Genomic DNA, 22805 nt, shown 5'->3' on the forward strand with positions numbered 1-22805 from the left:
CATCAACCTATGATCCAGGAGATCGCAGATCAATTCTGGGTCAGGGCACATGCCAGGGTTGCAGCCTTGATCCCCAGTAGGCGGCATGTAGGAGGCAGCCAATCTATGTTTCTCTCTCTCATCAATATTTCTCTTTCTCCCCTTTCCTTCCTCTCTCTCTAAAAAAATCAATAAAAACATTTTTTTAAAAGGGAAATGTAAAAATGCATTTTAAACTAAACTAAAATATAAAATATCAAAATTTGTGGAATACAGTAAACTTCAGGAAGTTCATAGCATTACATGCTTAAAAGGGGGTGTGGTCTCAAATCAGTATTCTAATATTCCACCTCAAGAAACTAAGGGGGAGAAAAGCAAATTAAATTCATAACAAGTATGGCCCTGGCTGTTGGTTGGGCATTATCCCGTGCACCAAACGGTTGCTGGTTTGATTCCCAGTCAGTGCACATGCCCAGGTTGTGTTCTTGATCCCTAGGGACCAGCATGCAGGAGGCAGCTGATCAATGTTTCACTCTCTCTCTCCCACTCCCTCTCTCTCTCTCTAAAAATCAATAAAAATATTTTTAAAAATTCAAACAAGTAGAAAGAAGGAATAAAGATGAGAACATAAATCAATTGAGTTAAAAGCAGAAACCAATAAAAAAAATCAGTGAAACCAAAAGCCTATTTTAGAATTTGTTGATATAAGAAACATCCAGAACCTATAGATAATTTTTGTAAGAGTTTATTTGAGTCAGACTAACAATTGCTAGGAAGCAAGATATCAACTGCTCCAGAGAATGACAGTTTTGCATTTTCTTTATACATTTGGTATTTAGGAGGCTACTTAAGGAAGATTACATAAAGGTAGCGGAAAGTAAGGCACCAGGTAGTTAACAACATAATGGGCTCCCTTGAGGGTGGTTATACTTCAGAGGGTCTGGGAAAGAGAATTACTTTGGGCATTTCAAAGGTGTGTTAACCTAGATGCACAAGAACAATGGACAGAGCTTAGTTAAACCTTTTACTAAGGAAGTTTATAAGCTTGGGGCATGACTTCCTACCATAACCTGTCCAGTTAGGAATTTATGATCAGATCAACCTGTGAGGTTATTTTAGGTTAGATTTTTTACATCACTACTTTTTCTACCACAAATTAAAGTGACTTTTGTGAAATCAGTGCATATGTAGGGGAGGAAAGAGTTTCCCTCTACCCTCCTAGGTTCCATAGCTGAGTCTGTGAAATAAACTGACAGTAGATTAAAAGGAGAAAACATAGCCCTGGTTGGTTTGGCTCAGTGGTTACAGCATCAGCCCATGGATCAAAGGGTCGCAGGTTCAGTCCCATCGGGACTCAAGCAGGAGGCAACCAATCGATGTTTCTCTCTCTCTCCCCCTCTTCCCTCCCTTCCACTCTCTCTAAAAAAAAAAAAAATCAATGGGGAAAAAAAAAATCAATCAAAAATTACCCTCAGGTGAAGATTTTTTTAAAAAAGAAGAAAAAGTGTACAAATTTATTTTTTTAATAGTACATGTATGAGGGCATCACAGGAAAATAAAAGTGAATACTCAATAAAGGGATGAAATTTAAGAGTTTATATACCATCTTTTATTTTTTTAAACCTCACCTGAATATGTTTATTGTTTTTAGAGAGAGAAAAAGGGAGTGAGAGAGAAACATCGATGTGAGAGAGAAACATTGATCAATTGCCTCCCATGCTTGCCCCAACCCTAACCCACAACCTTTTTAGTGTACAGGACAAGGCTCCAACCAAATGAGCCACCCAACTTGGACTATATGCCATCTTAATAGTGGAAGTGGAAGAGGGGATGGAATATAGGCTACTTAGGGGAAAATAAATTATTTTTAGGAAGATTGATTGGGCTCTTAGAAAAACAGAAGGAAGATATGACAGTTTGTGACATTTTGTATGGGTGTGATGTTTACTTCTAGTTTCCTCTCCTTTGATGAGTCAATCTTTCCTGGTTGATAATATTCCTCCTGGGAAAATTGATGACAATTGAGTTCCTTTTGGACGATCTGTCTTCAGGTAGAGAGCTGAGTTCTCCCTGTATTTGCTGTTCTTCAGGTACTTTCTGCTCAAAATAATCAGTATACCAAAGCAGGATATATTTTTTTAATTGACTTTATTGGGGTGACATTGATTAAGAAAACCATACAGGTTTCAAGTTTACAACTCAACAAACTATCATCTGCACAATATCATGTGTCCATTGCCCAAAGTAAAGTGTCTTTCCATCCCCATTTATCCCCACTTTGCCCTCTTCTACCTTCCCCCACCCCTTTCCCTGGCTATCACCATACTGTTGTGTGTGTGTGTATTTTTTTTTTTTACTTAATCCCATCACCCTTTTTTCACCAAGTCCCCTAACCCCCTTCCCCTCTGACAGCTGTCAGTCTGTTCTATGTATTTTTGCTTCTGTTTCTACTTTATTTATTGAATTATTTTGTTTATTAGATTCCACATATAAGTGAGATCATATGGTATTTGTTTTTCTCTGACTGGTTTATTTCACTTACCATAGTATTCTCTAAGTCCATCCATGCTGTCACAAAAGGTAAAATTTCCTTCTTTTTTATGGCCAAGTAGTATTCTATTGTGTAAATTATTGCAACTTTTTTATCCACTCATCTACTGATGGGTACTTAGGCTGTTTCCAAATCTTCACTATTGTAAATAACACTACAATGAACATAGGAGTGCATATATTCTTTCAAATTAGTGTTTTGGGTTTCTTTGGCTATATTCCCAGAAGTGGAATCACTGGGTCAAAAGGCAGTTCCAGTTTTAATTTTTTGAGGAACCTCTGTACTGTTTTCTCTAGTGGCTGCAACAGTTTACATTCCTACCAACAGTGCACAAGGGTTCCCTTTTCTCCACATCCTTAGTTCAGCAACCACCCACATCTCCCAGTTTAAACATCTAAGAACTTCCTAAAATGAACTAACCAAAACTAAATATAATATTCTATATATTTTGGAAATTTAGAGAATATAAAGGGATATGTGTGTGTGTCTGTGTATATAAGGGATCTTTTCTTGGATGTAGATTTATTCTTTTCACTTTCGTTAATTCAAAACATATGTGAGTACTGTCTTTGCTGAGAACCCTATTTAGTTGGGAAATTGAATTTCTTTTTTTAATTTTTTTAATCTGTTCATTTTAGAGAGGAAGGGAAAGAGAGAAAAAAAGTCCAGTTGTTGTTCCACTTAATTTATTTTTTAAATCTTCACCTGAGGATATGTTCATTGATTTGAGAGAGAGAGAGAGAGAGAGAAACATTGATGTAAGAGAAACATTGATAAGCTGCCTCCCATACGGGCCCTGACAAATCTGCAACCTGGGTATGTGCCTTGCCCAGGAATTGAACCCACAACCTTTTTGGTATATGAGATGACACTCCAACCAACTGAACTACCTTGCCGGGGCTGTTCCACTTATTTATGCTTTCATTGGTTGATTCTTATATGTGCCCTGACCCAGGGATCAAAACTGCAACCTTGGTGTATCTCTAACCAACTGAGCTACCAGGCCAGGGCAGGAAATTAAATTTCTAACTAATCATTTTAATTACCTTCAAAGATTGACAGTAATAACAAGTAATATTGAGCTCTGGGGAATTCAGATCTCCTTCTTTTCTTTCTCCAGCATCCATAGAAAATGCTTCAAGAAAATAATGATAGTTTGGAAGCTTGGTTACAAATTGGTGAGGGAAATACTTTGTAGTCTTGTAAACATTTATATGTGCTGATTTGGAAAACTCTCTAAGATATATTATTAGACTAGAAAAAGAAAGTGAAAATAGTATATGTAGTTGTCCCACCTGTAATTAAAAAATAGATGTGTAAATAAATGTTTCATGCTTTTTCTTGTTTTTTTTTCTGGAAGGTGACAAGTCACTGTTAAGTATAACTGTGGAGGCTGGGTCTAAGGATATGGAGGATAACTTTTGTTTTTCAATGTATGCGTTTTAGTTAGTTCTGTTTCAGTTTTTACCATATGCAAGTTTTTAACAGAAGAAGTAATTTAATTAGCACCCAAAGGGACTGATCACACTGAATGGGGGTGAGGAGGCAGGCATAAGTGGCTTAGAAGCCAACTGCTATTGAAGCAGTTTGTGTTCTGGACTTTGATATACCATCATAAAGTTGTACCTCCAACCCAAAACCTATAGTTCTCAGGACTGTTTCTTCAACCTTACTTATATGCCTGAATTCCCAAATACTGAAAGACTAGAGACAACTCAGTGTTCCTCCTTTCCTAGAATTCCTGCGATCCAATCTAATATACTTAAGACTGTGACCATAACTCTACATCATTCTAGCCCTTGCAAGATATAGGAAGGGCTTAGGCCTTTACTCTGGGTGAGAGGGAAGCCATTTATTGATGTAACAAAGGAGGAACTCTAACTCAAAAGTAAGGATTGAATAGCAAGAAGTAATAGTAAGCAAAACAATTGGTAAACACATAGATAAATCTAAGCCTTAAATTGTATAAAATAAATAATAGTGATTGATTTGGGACATATAAACAATATAAAACTAAAATACAGGTCCACATTAAAGTTTAAAACGAAGAACAGATAATGAATTTTGAAGCATTCCAAAATGCTTGTATGTGAAGTTTTTTTATTGATTAATTAATTATAGCATTCATTATTGAAAAATAGGAAAGCTCAGTATACTGACAGTGAATAATCTTTCTTTCTCAGAGAATTAAAAATATGCAGACTTGTGACTCTAAATTTAATTAACAGGCCAGTGTTTAGGAGCTAGTGATTGGTTGTGGGTAGGTGGAAATTCCATCTGTTGTTCAAAAGCATAAGGCCCTTGAAGAAAAATAAAGTAAAAGCTCTAAGCGATCCATCCACCCTTATGGTTATAAAATCCTATTTGCCAGGTGGAGATTTTTACTCAAAGGACAGGAACATGGAGATGTAAAAGAAGTTAGTGAGAAAGGTAGGTTGATAAAAGGGCTTTGTAACAGAAATACAGGGTTCTGAGCAATACAGCTTTGAATTACAAAGCTATATTTTATTCCTATGTGCTAGTCTTGCTCATCTCTCATATATAAACATGATTTGATTTTGTTTTCAGCCTTTTGGTTATATGTTAACTATTCAAAAGGGAACCATCTCAGGCTGTCTTCTTTTTGATAACAGATTTGAAATTGTAAAGGTTTAGTCTGATGTCAAGATGTAATGTCACCCTGGCCAGTGTGGCTCAGCAGTTAGAGCATTGGCCTGCACACTGAAGGGCTGCGGGTTCGATTCCTAATCAAGGGCATGTACCTTGGTTGCAGGTTCTATCCCCAACCCCAGTCAGGGAGCATGTGGGTGTCAACCAATGGATGTGTCTCACATCAATGTTTCTTTCTCTTTCTCTCCCCCTCCCTCCCTTACAGTCTCTCTAAAAACAATTAATGGAAAAAATATCCTCAGGTTAGGATTAACAAAAAACAAATAAAACCAGCATAAGCAGATTACCTTGTTTCTAATCATCTATTTTTACTTTGATATTTAAACTTTATTCCTTGTCTTTGACATTATCAATGTTTTGCTCCTATAATATTTTCTTCAGATCTTTTTAACTTAGCCATCTTATCTTAACTTAGCTTTCACAAGGCTCTCAGGGCTTCCATCAGTAACCTTGAAGTCTAGGAATTCTTCTTTCTATACTTTTTAAAACACAACTTTATTAAAATATAATTCATGATTTAAAATGTACAGTTCAATGGTTTTTAGTGTATTCATATTCAAACTTGTAGCATTTCATTACAAGAAACCTCCTATCCTTTAGCAGTCAGTCCCCACCTACCCCACCTCCACCTCCTACCCCCTAATCACTAATCTACTTTTTGTCTCTGAATTTGCTTATTCTGAATTTTCATATAAATGTAATCATTTAATATGTGGCCTTTTTGATTGACTTCTTAGAATGTTTTCAAGGTTCATTCATGTTATAGCATGTATCAGGACTTCATTCCTTTTGTTTTGCTGAGTTATGCTCAATAAAATGGATATACTACATTTTATTCATTCATTATTTGGTTGGCATGGTTTTTTTTAGTTTTTGGCTATTATGTTTTGAACAATGCTGCTGTGGACAGCTGTGTACAGGTTTTTGTGTGAACATGTGTTATTATTTCTCTTGTGTATATAACTAGGAATTGCTGGGTATACGTCCCTCTGTTTATCTTCAAAATGGCTAGCAGTGTATGATGCCACTGATGCCACTGCCCATTGCCATTTTAATCTCCCGAGTGGCCTTTTCAGGAGCCTTTCCCCACCTTCATCATAGCACAGAGCCCACTTAGTTTACCATTTATATGTTAAGCTGGATTTTCTAGGCTCTTCTAAGAGTCTAACCATTAATTTTTCATATAATTTCTGTAAGAAAACTATGGCTTTTTTCAGACCACCAACTTACAAATGGTTGTTTTAGAACACAGCTTGCTTGCAAGTTGGTGACTGTTCATGAGAAAAGGCAAAATAAATTAGAGTTATTCAACCTGATGTCCAAAATCCTTATGTTGACTTAATAACCATTTCATGGGTTGTAACTTCAACAAAGAATTATTCCCTTTATTTCAATTGTCATTTTTTAAATTGTATTTTATTATTACAACTAGTCATTGATAAAATGGGAATTGAGTTCAATTTTGAAAATATATGTGTATGTGTTTATAAAAGGAAAGATGAAAGGAAAAATAGTATTTCTTTCTCTCACATTTTATTTGGCTTACTCTTAGGAACTCTACTAAAAGGCCAATTTTTCATATATTTGAATTCCGCACCAACATTCGTAGAGTTACTTGCACTGTGCTTTATTTGTCCTGATCAGGTTTAATTTACCTTTAAGTAATAATTGTTATAGAGGAATAGATTAAAATCTGATCAATATGAGAATGGTTTATATGTGTATTTTTTTTCTTAAATTGAACTACAATAGTTTTAGATTAATTCAGTAAGGCATTCCATGTCCTGTTCCCTAAAACTCATTCATTTAGAAGTAAGTTAAAGGTCAGGAGTAGAAAGTTCTAATACCACTTGTACTGATCTTTCATACACAGTATAATCTTAGGCAACTTCCTTTTAATTTTTTTAATCTATAAAAAATAAGAGTAATACCTCTTTTTACCACTCATTTCATTGGAATATTATGATGATTGTCAAATATACATAGAATATAGGTTTATTTTTATTCCTTCTTCCCTTTCTTCCTCCCTTCCTCCCTCCTTTCCTTTCTTGACAGTTGCCAGAAAGTATTCCCTAGGAGTACTATGCTGATGTATCCAAGTAACAGAACATACTGGACTTTTGGGTCACGCCTGCTTTAGGAGTCCCATCAGCTATGATTTATTGATGTAGGATGTTCCTCCTGTGGAAGCTTACCTCCATATCCATGGCATTATCTCTACAGAGATTCCTACTGTGCCTAAAGTCCAAAGCTTGACCTGAATATTTCTAGTTCACATTCTGTCAGAGGGGCATTAATCCCCTCAGCCAGTTAAATATAAACTGTCATTCTGGTAATTTTGTGTTGAATTCTTACAGCTCTCCACACAAGGAGATGCAAGTCAGGTGATTGGACCTCTTACTGAAGGGCAGAGAAGAAATGTGGCAGTAGTGAATTCATTGTTTAAGTTGCATCAATCAGTAACAAAGGTAACCTTTATTTTAAATTCTTTTGACTCAATTTCAGGTTTTTGTTTCTTCTTACCTCAAAGTTAGACAGTTTATGAATTATTTAATTTTTTGCAAAAGAATACAGTGAAAACATGATGATTGTAAAATAAACTGAGATTTAACTGTTTTTACACAGTCTTTAACCCTGGCCTTCATTATTTGTGTGACTTTTTATCTGTACATTTAGTTTAAAACACATGAACTGTAGATTCTCAAATTTGGTTGTTATAATCAAGTTTATTGAACAAATGAGTTAAGGGTAAATCATCTGTGTTTCATGATTATTAAAAAGCATAATATGATATCATGTGGGTGATAGTAAATTGTAGCAAAGCTAATGACAGAGTAAGAACTCTAAGCCCTCCAACATGTTAAAAATGGTCTGTTTTTGTTTTTGTTTGTTTTTCACAAAAAGGGGGAAGGAGCTGCATTAAAACAGTGAATTTTTAGGATATAGTCACTGATGACTGCTTGCAGATAGAAAATATATATTCTTTTTGCTGTATTTAAAAAATGACTGAACTATAACTTGTTTGCCTTCATATATTATGTCTAAGATGAACTGTATTCATAATTACTTAGGAAAGCACTTTCATCCCATCTTTGACTTTTGAGTCGCTTGTGTTTACTAAGCAAAATGTAATTCTTAAGGTTTTGATTATTTGAAGTATATATTTGCTTTATACAGGAAAGTATTTTTCAGTATTTATAGAGAATCATCATCAAAGTACTTAGTATGGAAGAAGATAAGTGTTTAGAAACCTGAAGGATGCTAAAGGTTAGGAGATGTTCTTTAAAACTTGACCTCTGGCATGAGCTTTAATATGCTAGATTGTATTTTAGAATAATTATGTCACTGTTACTAAACTTTTTTTTTTAATTTAAACATATCTTAATTGATTTCAGAGAGAGGAAAGGAGAGGGGGAGAGAGAGATAAAAACATCAATGATAAGAGAGTCATTGATGAGCTGCCTCCTGCATGCCCCCCAACTGGGGATCAAGCCCGCAACCCGGGCATGTGCCCTGACCGGGAATCGAACCCAGATTGCCTGGATCCTAGGTCAATGCTCAACTCCTGAGCCATGCCCGGCTGGGCCACTTACTAAACTTTTTAACAAGTCCTTTTATCAAGTAGGGGTTTCCAAAAATGTATATTTCTCACACTAAGCAAAATATAATTTAAAGGGTTATTATCAGGTGAATCTCAGAAAAGTAAATAATAAACAAGGGTAAATAAGAAGGATAAATTATGTATTTTTCTTTCTTTTAAGCAATGAAATGTATTTAGCCTCATTTAAATGTTTTTATTGATACTTTCAGAATTTTTATATTTGCATTGATTTGTCAAAAGAAAAATGTTTGACATTTGTATTTTATTTTCATTATTCTTTTTAAAAATTTTTATTAGAGTTTATTTGAGCCAAACTGACAATATTGACAGGAAGCAAGATCTCAAATACTCTGACATTTGTATTTTAAAGACATTGAAAATAACAGCCAACCTAGAAAAGGGAAATTTTTTACAGAAATACATAAATATGGCCTTAGACTGACCTTTTCAAGTTAAAACTTTATCATTAAAACCTGTGACTTGGCTGGTGTGGCTCAGTGGTTGAGTGTCTCCCCTCGCACCAGGAATTCACTGGTTCGATTCCTGGTCAGGGCACATGTCTGGGTTGCACGCTCAATCCCCATCAAGAGGTGGGCAGGATGTTTCTCTCTCATTAGTATTTCTCTCTCTCCTTCCTCTCTCTCTCTAAAATCAATAAAAAACATATTTAAAAAACCTGTGTGGAATGAATAAAAGAAAGCTTACTCTTAGAATTCTTAAGGTTTTGATTATTTGAAGTATATATTTGCTTTATACAGGAAAGTATTTTTCAGCCTGTTTTAACTAGTAAATACTAATGTGTTGTGTTTTTTAATCCTCACCTGAGGATATGTTTTTATTGATTTTGAGAGAGAGAAGGGGGGGAGGGGAGAGGAGACAGAAAGATTGATCTGTTGCCTCACATACGCCCTGACCAGGGATTGAACCCACAGCCTTTTGGTGTATGGGATGCCCAAACAACTGAGCCACCAGGCCAGAACAATGCTAATGCATTTTTGAAACATTTATGGGACATTGCTGTAAAGTAATGATACTGTTTTGCCCTGGTTGGTGTGGCTCGGTTGGGCATCATCCAATGCACCAAAAGGATGCTGGTTCAATTCCTGGTCAGGGCACATGCCCGGGTTGTGGGCTGGATTTCCAGTAGGAGGCGTGCAGGAGACAGCCCATCGATGTTCTGCTCTCATATCAATGTTACTTTTCCTCTCTCCCTTCTCCCTTCCTATCTCTAAAAATCAATAAAAATAATTTTTTAAATAATAAATAAAATAATGATACATAGATCATGTTATGGTCAAAATTAGTATTTATAAAAATAAATGGCTTGCCTTGGCCAGTTTGGCTCAGTGACTAGAGCGTTGGCCTGTGGACTGAAGGGTTCCGGGTTTGGATTCTGGCCAAGGGCATGTACCTCAGTTGCAGGCTCGATCCCTGGCCCTGGAGAGTGTGCGGGAGGCAGCCAATTGATGTGTCTCTCTCCCATTGATGTTTCTCCCTCCCTCCCTCCCTCCCTCCCTCCCTCCCTCCCTCCCTCTCACTCCCCCTTCCACTCTCTGAAAAAGCAATGGAAAAATATCCTTGAGTGAGGATTAAATAAATAAATAATAAATAAATGGCTTAAACAGAAATATAATTGTATCAAAACTTTGTTTTAGGTGGTTTCCAGTCAGAGCTCATTCCCACCAGCAGCTGAACAAACTATAATTTCAGCCCTAAAGGTAAAATAATTTAATTTAATCTTTGACTCTGTAGATCAAAGTGGGTTGTAGAATTATTTGTTTGAATCAGTGGGAGATGTCACATTTTAAAAATAATTCCAAATCCTCTACATATACCAAAAGTAGCATGGTCATAATTATCCTAAAGAAAGAGGATACATGTGTGTTTATATTTTCTAGAATTTAAAAATAGACCCTGTTGATGTCTACAGATTGTGTTCTACTTATGATAATTGTACCATAAGCAAGAGAAGCAAGAATCTTACGAGTATTCATGGTATCTTAAGGCAGTATAGTCAAGCATTATTCTATTAAAGCAGTAGTTTTTCACCAAGTTGATTTTTGTCCCCTGTGGACATTTAACAATATCTGAAGGCATTTTGATTGTCACTACTGGGAAAGGGTAGATCTAGTGCCAGGGATGCTGTTAATGCAATCTCTGTGCAATGCATAGGACAGCTCCCACACCAAAGAATTGTAGAGCCCAAGGTGTCAGTAATGCCAAGGTTGAGTAACTAATGTGTGAAACCAGGGTAAATTCCCTTTTTTGTATACTCTAACAAAAATATACCCACTTTCTAACTACTAAGGAAGTTTAATGGAAAACAATGTTGGTCTGAGATTCAGAGTGTTCATCTCATTATGATGAAATATTATTAAAGCTGCCATAATAAAATAATTGTTTTAGTAAGAGTTGTCCAATTTATTGATGATCATAAAAACAGTATAAAATCAGGTCAGTATGACAAACCAAAAGGTCTTAGTGTTTTTGCTCCCAAGCAGGAAATACATGTAGTTTTCTTTTCTGTAGTTCCACATTTTTTCCTTGTGTTCTAGTAGTACCTGTCAAACCTTTTTTGATTACTGCCCAAGATAAGAAATATATTTTACTTTGTCACCCCATACATAATACATAAATGTTTATAAGTATATAAACATATATAATTGCATGCTTATAGAATATACATCTATACACATTTCCATAATTAAAACAAAGGTTTCACAAAACAATACTTTTCCTTATTTTTGTGATGCACTGTTATTTTTTTATATTCATATATTACTTTTTAAAACCTTCTGATAGTGATCCACTAAATTGATGTTTTTACCCCTAATGATCGCAACTCATATTTGTGAAAGTTCAACACCTTGCTGACGGGTCACGAGTATACATGTGTTTCTGTGTCTGAATGGGGTTGCTCACCAGTCATGAGATAACTTGTGTCTGCACTTACATTAATTTAAGTAATTTTAAACATCTTGCTAACTGGTCACAATGGAAAAGTAGCTGGCAGCACGGGTGAGTTCTGGCTCAAAATAGCTGGTCAGCAAATTAAGATAGAGTGCCTACACTTTACCTGATGATAAAAAAGTCTGGACAAATTAAAAATAGAAATCCCCAGAGACTCTAATTCAGTCTGCGGTAGACTCTCTGAATCAGTGTTTTAACATATAACAAAGGTTTTTCATATTAGTCACTTTGGGCTGGGAGCTGAAGTCAGTGCAGGGAAAATTGTCTTCATCTTGGGCTATTGCCTTACTCTGAGGTTTGCCCACCAGAACCGGTATCGCATGTAGCTGGGCACTGTGGAAGCATTGCCAATTTTGCCCTTGGAAAGTGGGTAAGAGAAGATTACCCATCAGTTTGAGGCCATCCTGCAGTGGCCCTACCACTTAGAGACTTAATTGTTTATGTTAACAAAACTCAATGAAACAGTTTGATCTTGCTTTTTAGTTCAGTCTTATCAAAATCATTATGACATATTAAGGAAAAAAATAGCAAAACCCTCTAACTTAAAGAAAAGACTATTCATAAAACTGCATTTCATAACATTTTAGGAAACTTATTACATCACTTTGAATTAGGGCTAGAATGTTATGATGCAAAAGCCTGCAGCCCAAGAACCAAAAATCTATATGTTTTTATTATTTGATAAAGAAGACATTAAACATACTTTTTTCCTACTGAAAATATAGGCAAAGATACATAATGGTCTTCTCTACTTTGTTGAGATTTTATCTAAAATTAACTGTTATTTTAGGTTTGAAGTTCAACATCTCATGTTATAAGCATTATCTAGTTTGTCATGAATAGCATAATTACTTTTAATGAGTATACATTTCAAGTCATCTCATTATAACCACCTCAGCTCTAAGTTCTATTTAGACACCTTGGTCCAGAAATTCTGATTCATTTACTACTGTGATTGTCTGGTGCAGATAGTGATTGTATTGCTAAGTTTGTATATGACAGTTTTTCAGTTCTCCCTTATTGTGAAGGTTTGAATATGAGTGAATATTTCAGATTGCTGAGGCTTCAATATTTTTGTAATCTTAGTTATTTTAGGTAAATCTTTTTACAATGTATGACACAATTCCCTGCTTTGTAAAGAGCTTATGAAATATAATTGTCTCCTTTCTCAGTTTCCTCCAATGGTTTTTAATCCTCTACCCATCCTTTAAATGAAGGCATTCCCCAAGATGCTCTCGTCTCTTCCTGTTTTGTATTTTCCCTAGGTGGGAAACTTCATTCAGCTATAAAGTTTTCTGTGTAAACCATCATTTCATCTGCAAATAGAGATAGTTTTATTTCTTGCTTTCTGACCTTTATGCCTGTCTTTTCATGCCTTGTTTTACTGGCTAGGACCTCTAGTGCAGCCTTGATAGAACTGGTAAGAGTGGACTTTGTTGACCTGGGGGAAAGCACTCAGTGTTTTAAGTAGGATGTTAGTTACAGGTTTTTTAGATGGCCTTTGTCAGATTAAGCAAGTTTCCTTCTATTTTTAGTTTCCAGAAACTTTTTTTTTTTATTATAAATGGTATTTTTTTATCAAATGGCTTTTTCTGAATCTGTTGAAATGATCATATGGTTTTACTCCTTTGTTCTGTTAATAGAATACTTTACAGGAATTTATTTTCAAATATCAAACCAATCTTGGTCATGATGTATTACCCTTTTTATGTATTCGTGGATTGAATTTACCTAATTTTTATTAAAGATGTTTGTATCTATAATCATGAGAGATATTGGTATATAGTTTTCCTTTTTTATAATTCTTTGTTTGGTATTCATATAAAGTTAATACTAGCCTCACTAATTAGATTTAGAAATGTTTCCTTCTCTTCTATTTTCTGGAAGAATTTGTGTAGAATTCGTACTGTTTTCTTCTTTAATGCTTAGTAAGATTTACCAATGAAACCCTCTGGGCCTGTACTTTTCTTTGTAGAAAGTTTATAACTACACATTTAATTTCTTTAATAGATAGTTATTCATATTATCTATTTCTTGAGTGAGCTTTGGTACTTTGTGACTTTCTTGGTATTTGTCTATTCATTTAAGTTATCTAATTAGTCAGAATAATGGGCATGGTATTTTCTTACTGTCCTTTTAATGCCTTCAGGACCAATGGTAATAACCTCTTTTTCATTTTTCATATTGATTTGTGTTCTCTTTCTTTTCTTGATCAGTTTAGCTAGGGGGTTATCAGTTTCATCTTTTCAAAGAACCAACTTTTGGCTTTATTAATTTTCTCTATTGCTTGTATCTCTATTTCATTGATTTCTACTTTTGTCTTTTTTATTTCCTTCTACTTACTTTAGATTTTCTTTGCCTTTTTAAAAAAAAAATTTGAGGCCATATACCACTGAGTTTTAAACCAAAAAATAAATATTTGAAGTTGTAAATTTCCCTTAGGGTATGACAGAAATAAACAGACAAGAAGATTTCAAGAAGGGTTGGTTTTCTGCTGTCATATAAAGAAGTGAGTGTCTAACTACACATCCTCCTACAAATAATTATGAAAAAATTACCAAAGACAAAACGAACAAAAAACCTACTGGAGGGCTCTGGAGATGGAAAAAAAGCAGGTAGTTTTAGAGGGGTGTAGAAATCTAGAGCAAGCAACATGTAGAGAATGAGTTTTCCATTTTTTGTTTGTTTGTTTGTTTAGAATATTACAGATGTCCCTTTTTCTCCCCACTGACTCATTCCACCCCGTCCCACCCCCATCCCTAGTCCCTCTCCACACCATGTCCTTGTCCTTGGATTGAGCATATATGAATTCTGTGGTTAATCTCTCCCCCTCTACCCATCCTTCTCCATCCCTCTGAGATTCGTCAGTCTGATCCATGCTTCCATGTCATTGAATCTGTTCTGTTCATCAGTTTATTAAGTTCTTTAGATTCCACATACAAGTGAGACCATGTGTTTTTCTTTCTCTGCCTGGCTTATTTGACTTAGCATAATATTCTCCAGGTCCTTCCATACTGTCCCAAAGGGTATGAGATCCTTCTTCTTTACAGCTGCATAGTATTCCATGGTGTAAATGTCCCACAGCGTTTTTATCCACTCATCTACTGATGGACACTTGGGCTGTTTCCAGATTTTAGCTATTGTAAATTGTGCTGCTAGGAACATAGGGGTGCATATGTTCTTTCTGATTAGTGTTTCAGAATTCTTAGGATATATTCCTAGAAGTAGGATCACTGAGTCAAAAAGCAGCTCCATTTTTAATTTTTTGAGGAACCTCCATCCTGTTTTCCATAGTAGTTGCACCAGTCTGCATTCCCACCAGCAGTGTACCAGGGTTCTCCTTTTCCCACATCCTCGCCAGCACGTCACTTGTTGATTTGTTGATGGTGGCCATTCTGACAGGTGTGAAGTGATACCTCATTGTGATTTTAATTTGCATCTCTCTGATGATTGGTGAAATTGAGCATTTTCTCATGTGTCTCTGCCATCTGTATGTCCTCTTTGGACAAGTGTCTATTCAGATCCATTGTCCATTTTTTAATTGGATTTTTTGTCTTCCTCTTGCTGAGTAATGTGAGTTCTTTGTACACTTTGGAAATTAGCCCCTTATCAGATACATCCTTGGCAAATATGTTTTCCCAGACCATAGGATTCCTTTGTATTTTGAGGCTGTTTTCTTTTGCTGTGCAGAAGCTTTTTAGTTTGATGTAGTCCCATATGTTTATTTTTTCTTTTGTTTCTGTTACTCTAGGAGATGTATCAGTGAAAATTCCACTACGTGGGATGTCTGTGACTTTATTGCCTATGTTTTCTTCCAGGATTTTTATGGTTTCGTGACTTACATTTAAGTCTTTTAACCATTTTGAGTTTATTTTTGTGTATGGTGAAAGTTGGTGATCTAGTTTCATTTTTTTGCGTGTATCTGTCCAATTATCCCAGCACCGCTCATTGAAGAGCCTGTCTTTACTCCATTGTGTTCTCTTGCCTTCTTTGTGAAATATTAACTGACCATAATGGCATGAGTCTATTTCTAGGGTCTCTGTTCTGTTCCATTGATCTGTATGCCTGTTGTTGTACCAATACCAGGCCGTTTTGATTACAGTGGCTTTGTAATACAGTTTGAAGTCTGGTAATGTGATCCCTCCCACTCTGTTCTTTTTTCTCAAGATGGCTGCAGCTATTCGGGGTCTTTTTTGGTTCCATATAAATTTTCGAAATGTTTGTTCTAGGTCTGTGCAATATGCTGTTGGTATTTTAATAGGAATTGCATTGATTTTATAGATTGCTTTGGGTAATGTGGACATTTTAATGATATTCTTCGAATCCATGAGCATGGTATATTCTTCCACTTGTTTATATCTTCCTTTGTTTCTTTTTTCAATGTCACGTAGTTTTCCGAGTACAGGTCTTTCACATCCTTGGTTAAGTTTATTCCTAAGTATCTTATATTTTTAGTTGCAATATTAAATGGTATTTTTTTTTTAGTTTCTCTCTCTGAAAGTTCATTGTTGGTGTGTAAGAATGCCATTGATTTCCACATGTTGATTTTGTATCCAGCTAGCTTGCCAAATTCTTTTATCAAATCTAGTAGTAGTTTGATTGAGTCCTTAGGGTTTTCTATGTACAGTATCATGTCACCTGAAAATAATGACAGTTTTACTTCCTCCTTTCCAATTTGGATACCTTTTATGTTTTCTTCCTGTCTGATGGCTGTGGCAAGGACTTCCAGTACTATGTTGAATTAAGAGTTGTAAAAGTCGACATCCCTGTATTGTTCCTGTTTTTAAGGGAAATGGTTTTAGTTTTTGACCATTGAGTATGATGTTGGCTGTAGGTTTGTTGTATATGGCCTTTATTATTTTGAAGTATGATCCCACTATTCCCAGTTTGCTGAGAGTTTTTATCAGAAATGGGTGCTGGATTTTGTTGAATGCTTTTTCTGCATCTATTGATATGATCATATGATTTTTTTCCTTCATTTTGTTTATGTGATGTATCACATTTATAGATATGCAGATGTTATACCAGCCTTGCATCCTCGGAATAAATTCCACTTGGTCATGATGTATGATGTTTTTAATGTATTGTTAGATCCGGTTTGCTAGTATTTTACTGAGGATTTTAGCATCTATGTTCATTAGGGATATTGGCCTGTAATTTTCTTTCTTTGTAGTGTCTTTATCTGGTTTTGGGATTAGGATGATGCTAGCCTCATAAAAAGAGTTTGGGAGTTTTTCCTCCTCTTGAAGTTTCTGGAAGTTTGAATAGAATAGGTGTTAATGCTTCTTTGAATGTTTGGTAAAACTCGCCTGTAAATCCATCTGGTCCGAGACTTCAGTTTGCTGGGAGTTTTTTGATTACTGCTTCAATTTTATTGTTATCGGCCTATTCAGGTTTTCTGCTTCTTCTTGATTGAGCTTTGGAAGGTTGTATGCTTGTAGGAATTTGTCCATTTCACCCACATTGTCCAGTGTGTTGGCATATAGTTGCTCATAGTATTTTCTTACAATACTTTGTATTTCTGTTGGGTCAGTTGTTTGTATTGCCTCTTTCATTTCTGATTTTATTTATTTGGGTCCTCTCTCTTTGTTTCTTAGTGAGTCTGGCTAAAGGTGCATCAATCTTAGTTATCTTTTCAAAGAACCAACTCTTGGTTTCATCAATTTTTTGTATTGTTTTTTAAGTCTCTATGTCATTAATATCTGCTCTACTTTTTATTATTTCCTTCCCTTTACTTCCTGGGGGCTTTTCTTGCTGTTCTTGTTCTAGTTCTTGTAGTTGTTGTGTTAAATGGTTCATTAGAGCTTTTTCTTGTTTCTTGAGATAGGCCTGAAATGCTGTGAATTTTCCTCTCAGGACTGCTTTCACTGTGTCCCATAGATTTTGGGTTGTTCTCTGTTCATTTTCGTTTTATTCCATGAAGTGTTTGATTTCTTCCTTGATCTCATTGGTAACCCATTCATTGTTTAATGGCATGCTATTTAGCTTCCATGTGTTTGAATATTTTTGAGTTTTTTTATAGTGGTTGATTTCTAGTTTCATGGCATTGTGATCCGAGAAGATGCTTGGTATGATTTCAATCTTCTTGAATTTGTAGAGACTTGCCCTGTGCCCTAACATATGGTCTGTTTTTGAGAATGTTCCATGTGCACTTGAGAAGAATGTATATCCTGCTGCTTTAGGATAAAATGTTCTGTAAATGTCAATTAAATCCATTAGGTCTAGTGAGTCATTTAAGGTCTGTGTTTCCCTGTTGATTTTTTGTCTTGATGATTTGTCCAATGCTGACAATGGGGTGTTAAAGTCCCCCACTATGATTATGTTGCTGTCAATCTCCCCCTCTAAGACCCCAAGAAATTTTTTATATATTTAGGTGCTCCTATATTGGGTGCATAAATGTTTTAAAGGGTTATTTTCTCCTGTTGGATTGATCCCTTTAGTATCATGTAGTGACCATCTTTGTCTCTTGTTATGGTCTTTATTTTGAAGTCTGTTTTGTCAGAAATAAGAATTGCTATTCCAGCTTTTTTTCTTTTCCATTTGCATGGAATATTTTACTCTATCCCTTCACTTTTAGCCTGTGTGAGTCTTTTGCTCTCAGGTGAGTCTCTTGTAGACAACATATATTTGGGTCCTGTTTACTTATCCATTCAGCTACTCTGTCTTTTGATTCGACCATTTATTCCGTTTACATTTAAGGTTACTATTGGTAAATGCTTATTTAATGCCATTTTTCCCCTTTATGCTGATGTACTTTTCTCTCACTATTTCTTCCTTTTCTGAGAGTAGTCCTTTTAGCATTTCTTGCAATGCTGGTTTGGTGGCACTGAACTCATTTATCCCCTTTTTGTCTGGACAGCTCTTTATTTCACCTTCAGTTTTAAATGATAGCCTTCGGGATAAAGCAGTCTTGGTTGCATGTTCTTGCTTTTCATTACTTTGAGAACTTCATGCCACTTCCTTCTGGCCTGAAGAGTTTCTGTTGAAAGATCAGATGGGGATCCCCTTGTAGGTCACTGCTTGTCTCACTCTTGCAGCCCTTAATATTCTCTGTTTGTCTTGACATTTGCCATTTTAATTATGATGTGTCTTCGAGTGGTCTCTTTGAGTCCCTCTTGCTTGGAACCCTCTGTGCTTCCTGAACTTGTACGGCTGTCTCCTTCACCAGCATAGGGAAGTTTTCTGTCATTATTTCCTCCACCAAGTTCTCTATCCCTTGCTTTCCTTCCTCCCCCTCTGGCATTCCTGTAATGCAAATGTTGTTTCGCTTCATGTTATCCCAGAGCTTCCTTAAACTGTCCTCATGCTTTTTGAGTGTGTCTTCTTTTTGCTGCTCTGATTGAGTGATTTTTTCTACCTTGTCTTCTAAGTCACTTACTCTATCCTCTGCTTCATTGAGCCTGCGTTTAATTCCTTCCAGTATATTCTTGATATCAGATACAGCATTCTTTATTGCTGTCTGATTTTTGTTTATGTTATGTATCTCTTTTTTTATGTTTTCACTAAGATCCTTGATCTTATCATCTAGTACCTTGTTTTTCTTATTAATTTCCTTCATCATCTGTATAATCATTACTCTGAACTCTGTTTCTGATAACTTGCTTAACTCCATCTCATCAAAATCTTTTTCTGGCGATGTTTTCTTTTCTTTAATATGGGGTTGTTTGTTTGTCTCCCCATTTTGGTGGCTCTTAGTTTTTGTATCTATATATTAAATATACTTGTTGTCTCCCAGTCTTATGGGGAGGGATTTTGTAGTGTATGTCCAGTGGAGCCCAGAGGTGTGTTTTCCTTATACTTGAGCTCTTTGCTCTAGGCATGTCCCTTTTATTGGTGTCTCTTTTGTGGGTTCTTTGGGTTCTCCTTTTGTGGTTGGGTCTAGAATATTGTTCACCAGTCCTTGGGAGGAATCTCCTCTCAGGTTGGCTAACTGTGTGTCTCAGCCCCAACCTCGTTGTGTAAGCAGTTGTACGGGTGCTGGCAAGGCAGGACAATACACAACTAAACTTCCAGGAAACAGGGGGTATCTTACAAAATGCCTTCACTTTCCCAATGAAAACAACCCAAGTGAAAATAGAACTAGGAGAGTGAAGGGAGAACACAAATTCTAGAGGGGAAAAAAAAAATTGTAAAAAAAAAAAAAAGAAAGAAAGTAAAGCTTAGAGAGAGAAAAGTGTATTGTTGTTTATAGTGACCAAAATTTAGAGAATAATAATAATAAACAAAACTAAAATGTGAAAAACAGAGAAGCTACTGGGAGATAAAAGAGGCAGAGAAAAGATTCTGAAAGAAGGGCCAGCAAAAAATTAATTGAGAGAATTGGAATAGGATAATAGCTGAAAATGAAAAAATAAAAATACAATGAAGAGAATAAGAGAAACTAAGCATCGAACAAAAAACAGGAAGACAGGAGAGAAAAACAAAAGAAATAAAGAAAAGAAGAAGAAAAAAGAAAAGGGAAAAAAACTTATGCTAGTGGATTGAGAGGGGAGAAAGAGAGATAAGGCCTGGGCAGGGAGGGAGTCCAATAAGAGATTTGGGAAAACTATGGAGAAGAGCAATAAACTTGTTTGTTATAATGATAAAGTCCCAGCAATTAAGCAGGAATATCAAGAAAGTCTTGATAGTAGAAGCAAAGATAAAACAAAACAAAGCAAATAAAACAAAACAGAGAAAACAAAAAACAAACTAAGGAAAAGAAAATTCTTTAAAAAATGAAAAAAACAAAAAAAAAAAATTAAAATTTTTTGTTTAATTATAAAATTTAAAAAGAAGAAAATTTTTTTTCCCTTTCTCTTCTTCCTAAGAGAAAATGAAATGAAAAAGACAGTCAATCAGGTGAGTTTCTTCTGGGCAGCTTATGGTTTCTGCGGGTCACTGTTGTGTACGCTGATTTCCATTCTCCTGGGAGGTACTTGTGTATCAGCCAATGTGAAGAGCTGTCTAGGTTTGGCTCTAGTGTCCTTAGGTAGATGGTTCGTCTGAGATTCTCTCTGGACCACCTTTTCTTGTCAGCTATTTTGCAACCTTGTAGTTGTCTGGTCTTACTCCAGAGTCTTCTGTAGAGCCTTTAGGGTGCACTATGGCTAGTGTAGTTCAGGGTATTACTCCCCTTACTTAGAGGTTTTGCTGTCAAGCACTGAACTATGAGGGAGTTAGTCTCTGCTCCACAGCCAGCTCCTCCTTCTCTACCCTATCAGATTCTAGCTCCCCATGCACTGGCCTGCTGCAGTTTCCACCTGATTTCAGCCTGTTGCCTTTTCTGTATGGGCCATTTCAACAGCCTTGGCTCAGTGGGTTTTATTAAAAAACATTTCAGTGAGCCCTTTGCCTCCCAGCCCCAAGCAGGGGTTTTCATCTTTTCTCCAGTTCCCAAACAATAGCCCTTTCGTGGCTTATTCTTGTAATGTCCTCCTGTGAGCTGTTCTCCCTTCCCTGTCAGGACTGTGCCTTGCAGGGGTACCTGGGGCCTCAGTAAGCTGGTCTAGCCCCTTTCCGGTTGGGGCTGGTACTCCCAGGCTGCCAGAGAGGCAGGTGCGCTCCTCCTCTCCCTTCCCAGATCTGGTTGTCTGGTCGCACCAGGCACGCCCCTCAGTCTACTGTGGAGACCCCAATCCCAGCTTTCCCTGGTGTGTCCTACCAGTGCATGCCGGGAAGATGGGAGCCAATTCAGCGATCCAAAACTCAAAAATGCACAAAGTAGCACACAAGCAGAGAGTCCCCCCTGCAAGGTCCCTCCACCTGCGTGCCAAGGCACCCAGCTGGAGGGGACCCAAAGTTAGCTCCACACAGCTCCCGTGCCCCTCTGATCTCAGTAAAGCTGGGGCGGTTCCCTCAGGGCTGGTCAGAAATTCCAGACTCTCCACCAGGAGGGAGCTCAGGGTGTGAGGGCTCTCCTGCCCTTTTTCTTGCCACACAGATTAAATGCTTTCTGGGGCTCAACACAACGCCTTACAAGAAGGCAGGGTCCCTGTGTGTGGCTGCTTAGTGCAGACCTCTGGTCCCTTTCTACTTGGGTACTGCACACTTTGGGACAGCCTTTCCGATGGTCAGCACCCTGAGCATTAGATGCCAGTCACAGCCACCATTAGAAGCTTTGTTTCGCTAGGATTGCCCCTTCCCCTCCTTGTGGGCACACATCTCTCCTGGGTCCCTCTGCCCTCTTCAGGGGGCACTTCTTCCCATCTCCTCTGCTCTGGGTATAAGATCCCCGCTTTTGGAAGCTGGTCCGCACTCCTAAGGGGAGGGAACTTTGCAGCCTCCAAGCCTCTGAGCTCGGAGCCCAGCAAGGTTTTAGGGCATCTTCCCCTTTCTACGCTGCCCCTCTTACCGGACTCTGTGATATTTCTTCAATGCTCCCTCCTCGCAATATGTCCACTCAAGTATGTTTATCTGGTTTTTCCAAGCTGGTTATGTAATATTTTAGGAGTAAATCAAGTCCGTGGCTGGGAGCAGGGGTGCTCTGCTTCTTCTCACAATGCCGCCATCTTCCCTCCTCTTAGTTTTCCATTTTTTGTGTGTGTAACTTTGCTCTAAGAGTGACTACAGCAGTGGCAGAGGCAAGCCTGGGTGGCTAAAACTCAGGGGGGAAAAAACAAAAAAACAGACTTTCAAGTCAAAGGCACATTGGGAAAGAGCCCTGGTTCAACCAAGGCTGCTGGAAAGTGAGAGGCAAACCTCAGAAAGGGGAGAGCCAGAGAAGAATGCCTAATTCTCTGTTCCAATTCAGCACTGGTCTTCATTTGTCTCATCAACCATGGGTGTACAAAGCAAACTAAAACTGGTTTTTGCAAGTAAGGCTTAAGGAACTGAACTGGGATCTAAGACATGGCCAACTGCAGGTATCAGTGTACAGATTGAGTCTAATCAAGCTAATTAATTGCTAAAGAAACATCAACACTCTTAGGAGGAATATCAAAGCATACTGAGTCTACACAATCTAACATGCACAGTATACAGGATATATTAAAAATGATTATATATATACAAAAAGCTAGAAAATGTTATTCTCAAGGGAAAAGACAACATCTGTCA

At 36.8% G+C, this 22805-nt stretch overlaps 1 protein-coding gene across 2 annotated transcripts in view; it reads left to right on the forward strand.

Annotated features, from left to right (window-relative positions):
- COG5 (component of oligomeric golgi complex 5) overlaps positions 1-22805 on the forward strand; it is a 324571-nt gene that overhangs the window by 258136 nt on the left and 43630 nt on the right. For both annotated transcript variants that reach the window (XM_081146842.1, XM_081146843.1), the window contains 2 exons: positions 7558-7668; positions 10457-10519. In XM_081146842.1, the coding sequence (XP_081002968.1) occupies positions 7558-7668; positions 10457-10519 (174 nt within the window). The remainder of the gene's footprint in view (positions 1-7557; positions 7669-10456; positions 10520-22805) is intronic.

This window comes from Miniopterus schreibersii, assembly GCF_964146895.1.
Source record: "Miniopterus schreibersii genome assembly, chromosome: 9".
Classification (NCBI taxonomy): Eukaryota; Metazoa; Chordata; class Mammalia; order Chiroptera; family Miniopteridae; genus Miniopterus; species Miniopterus schreibersii.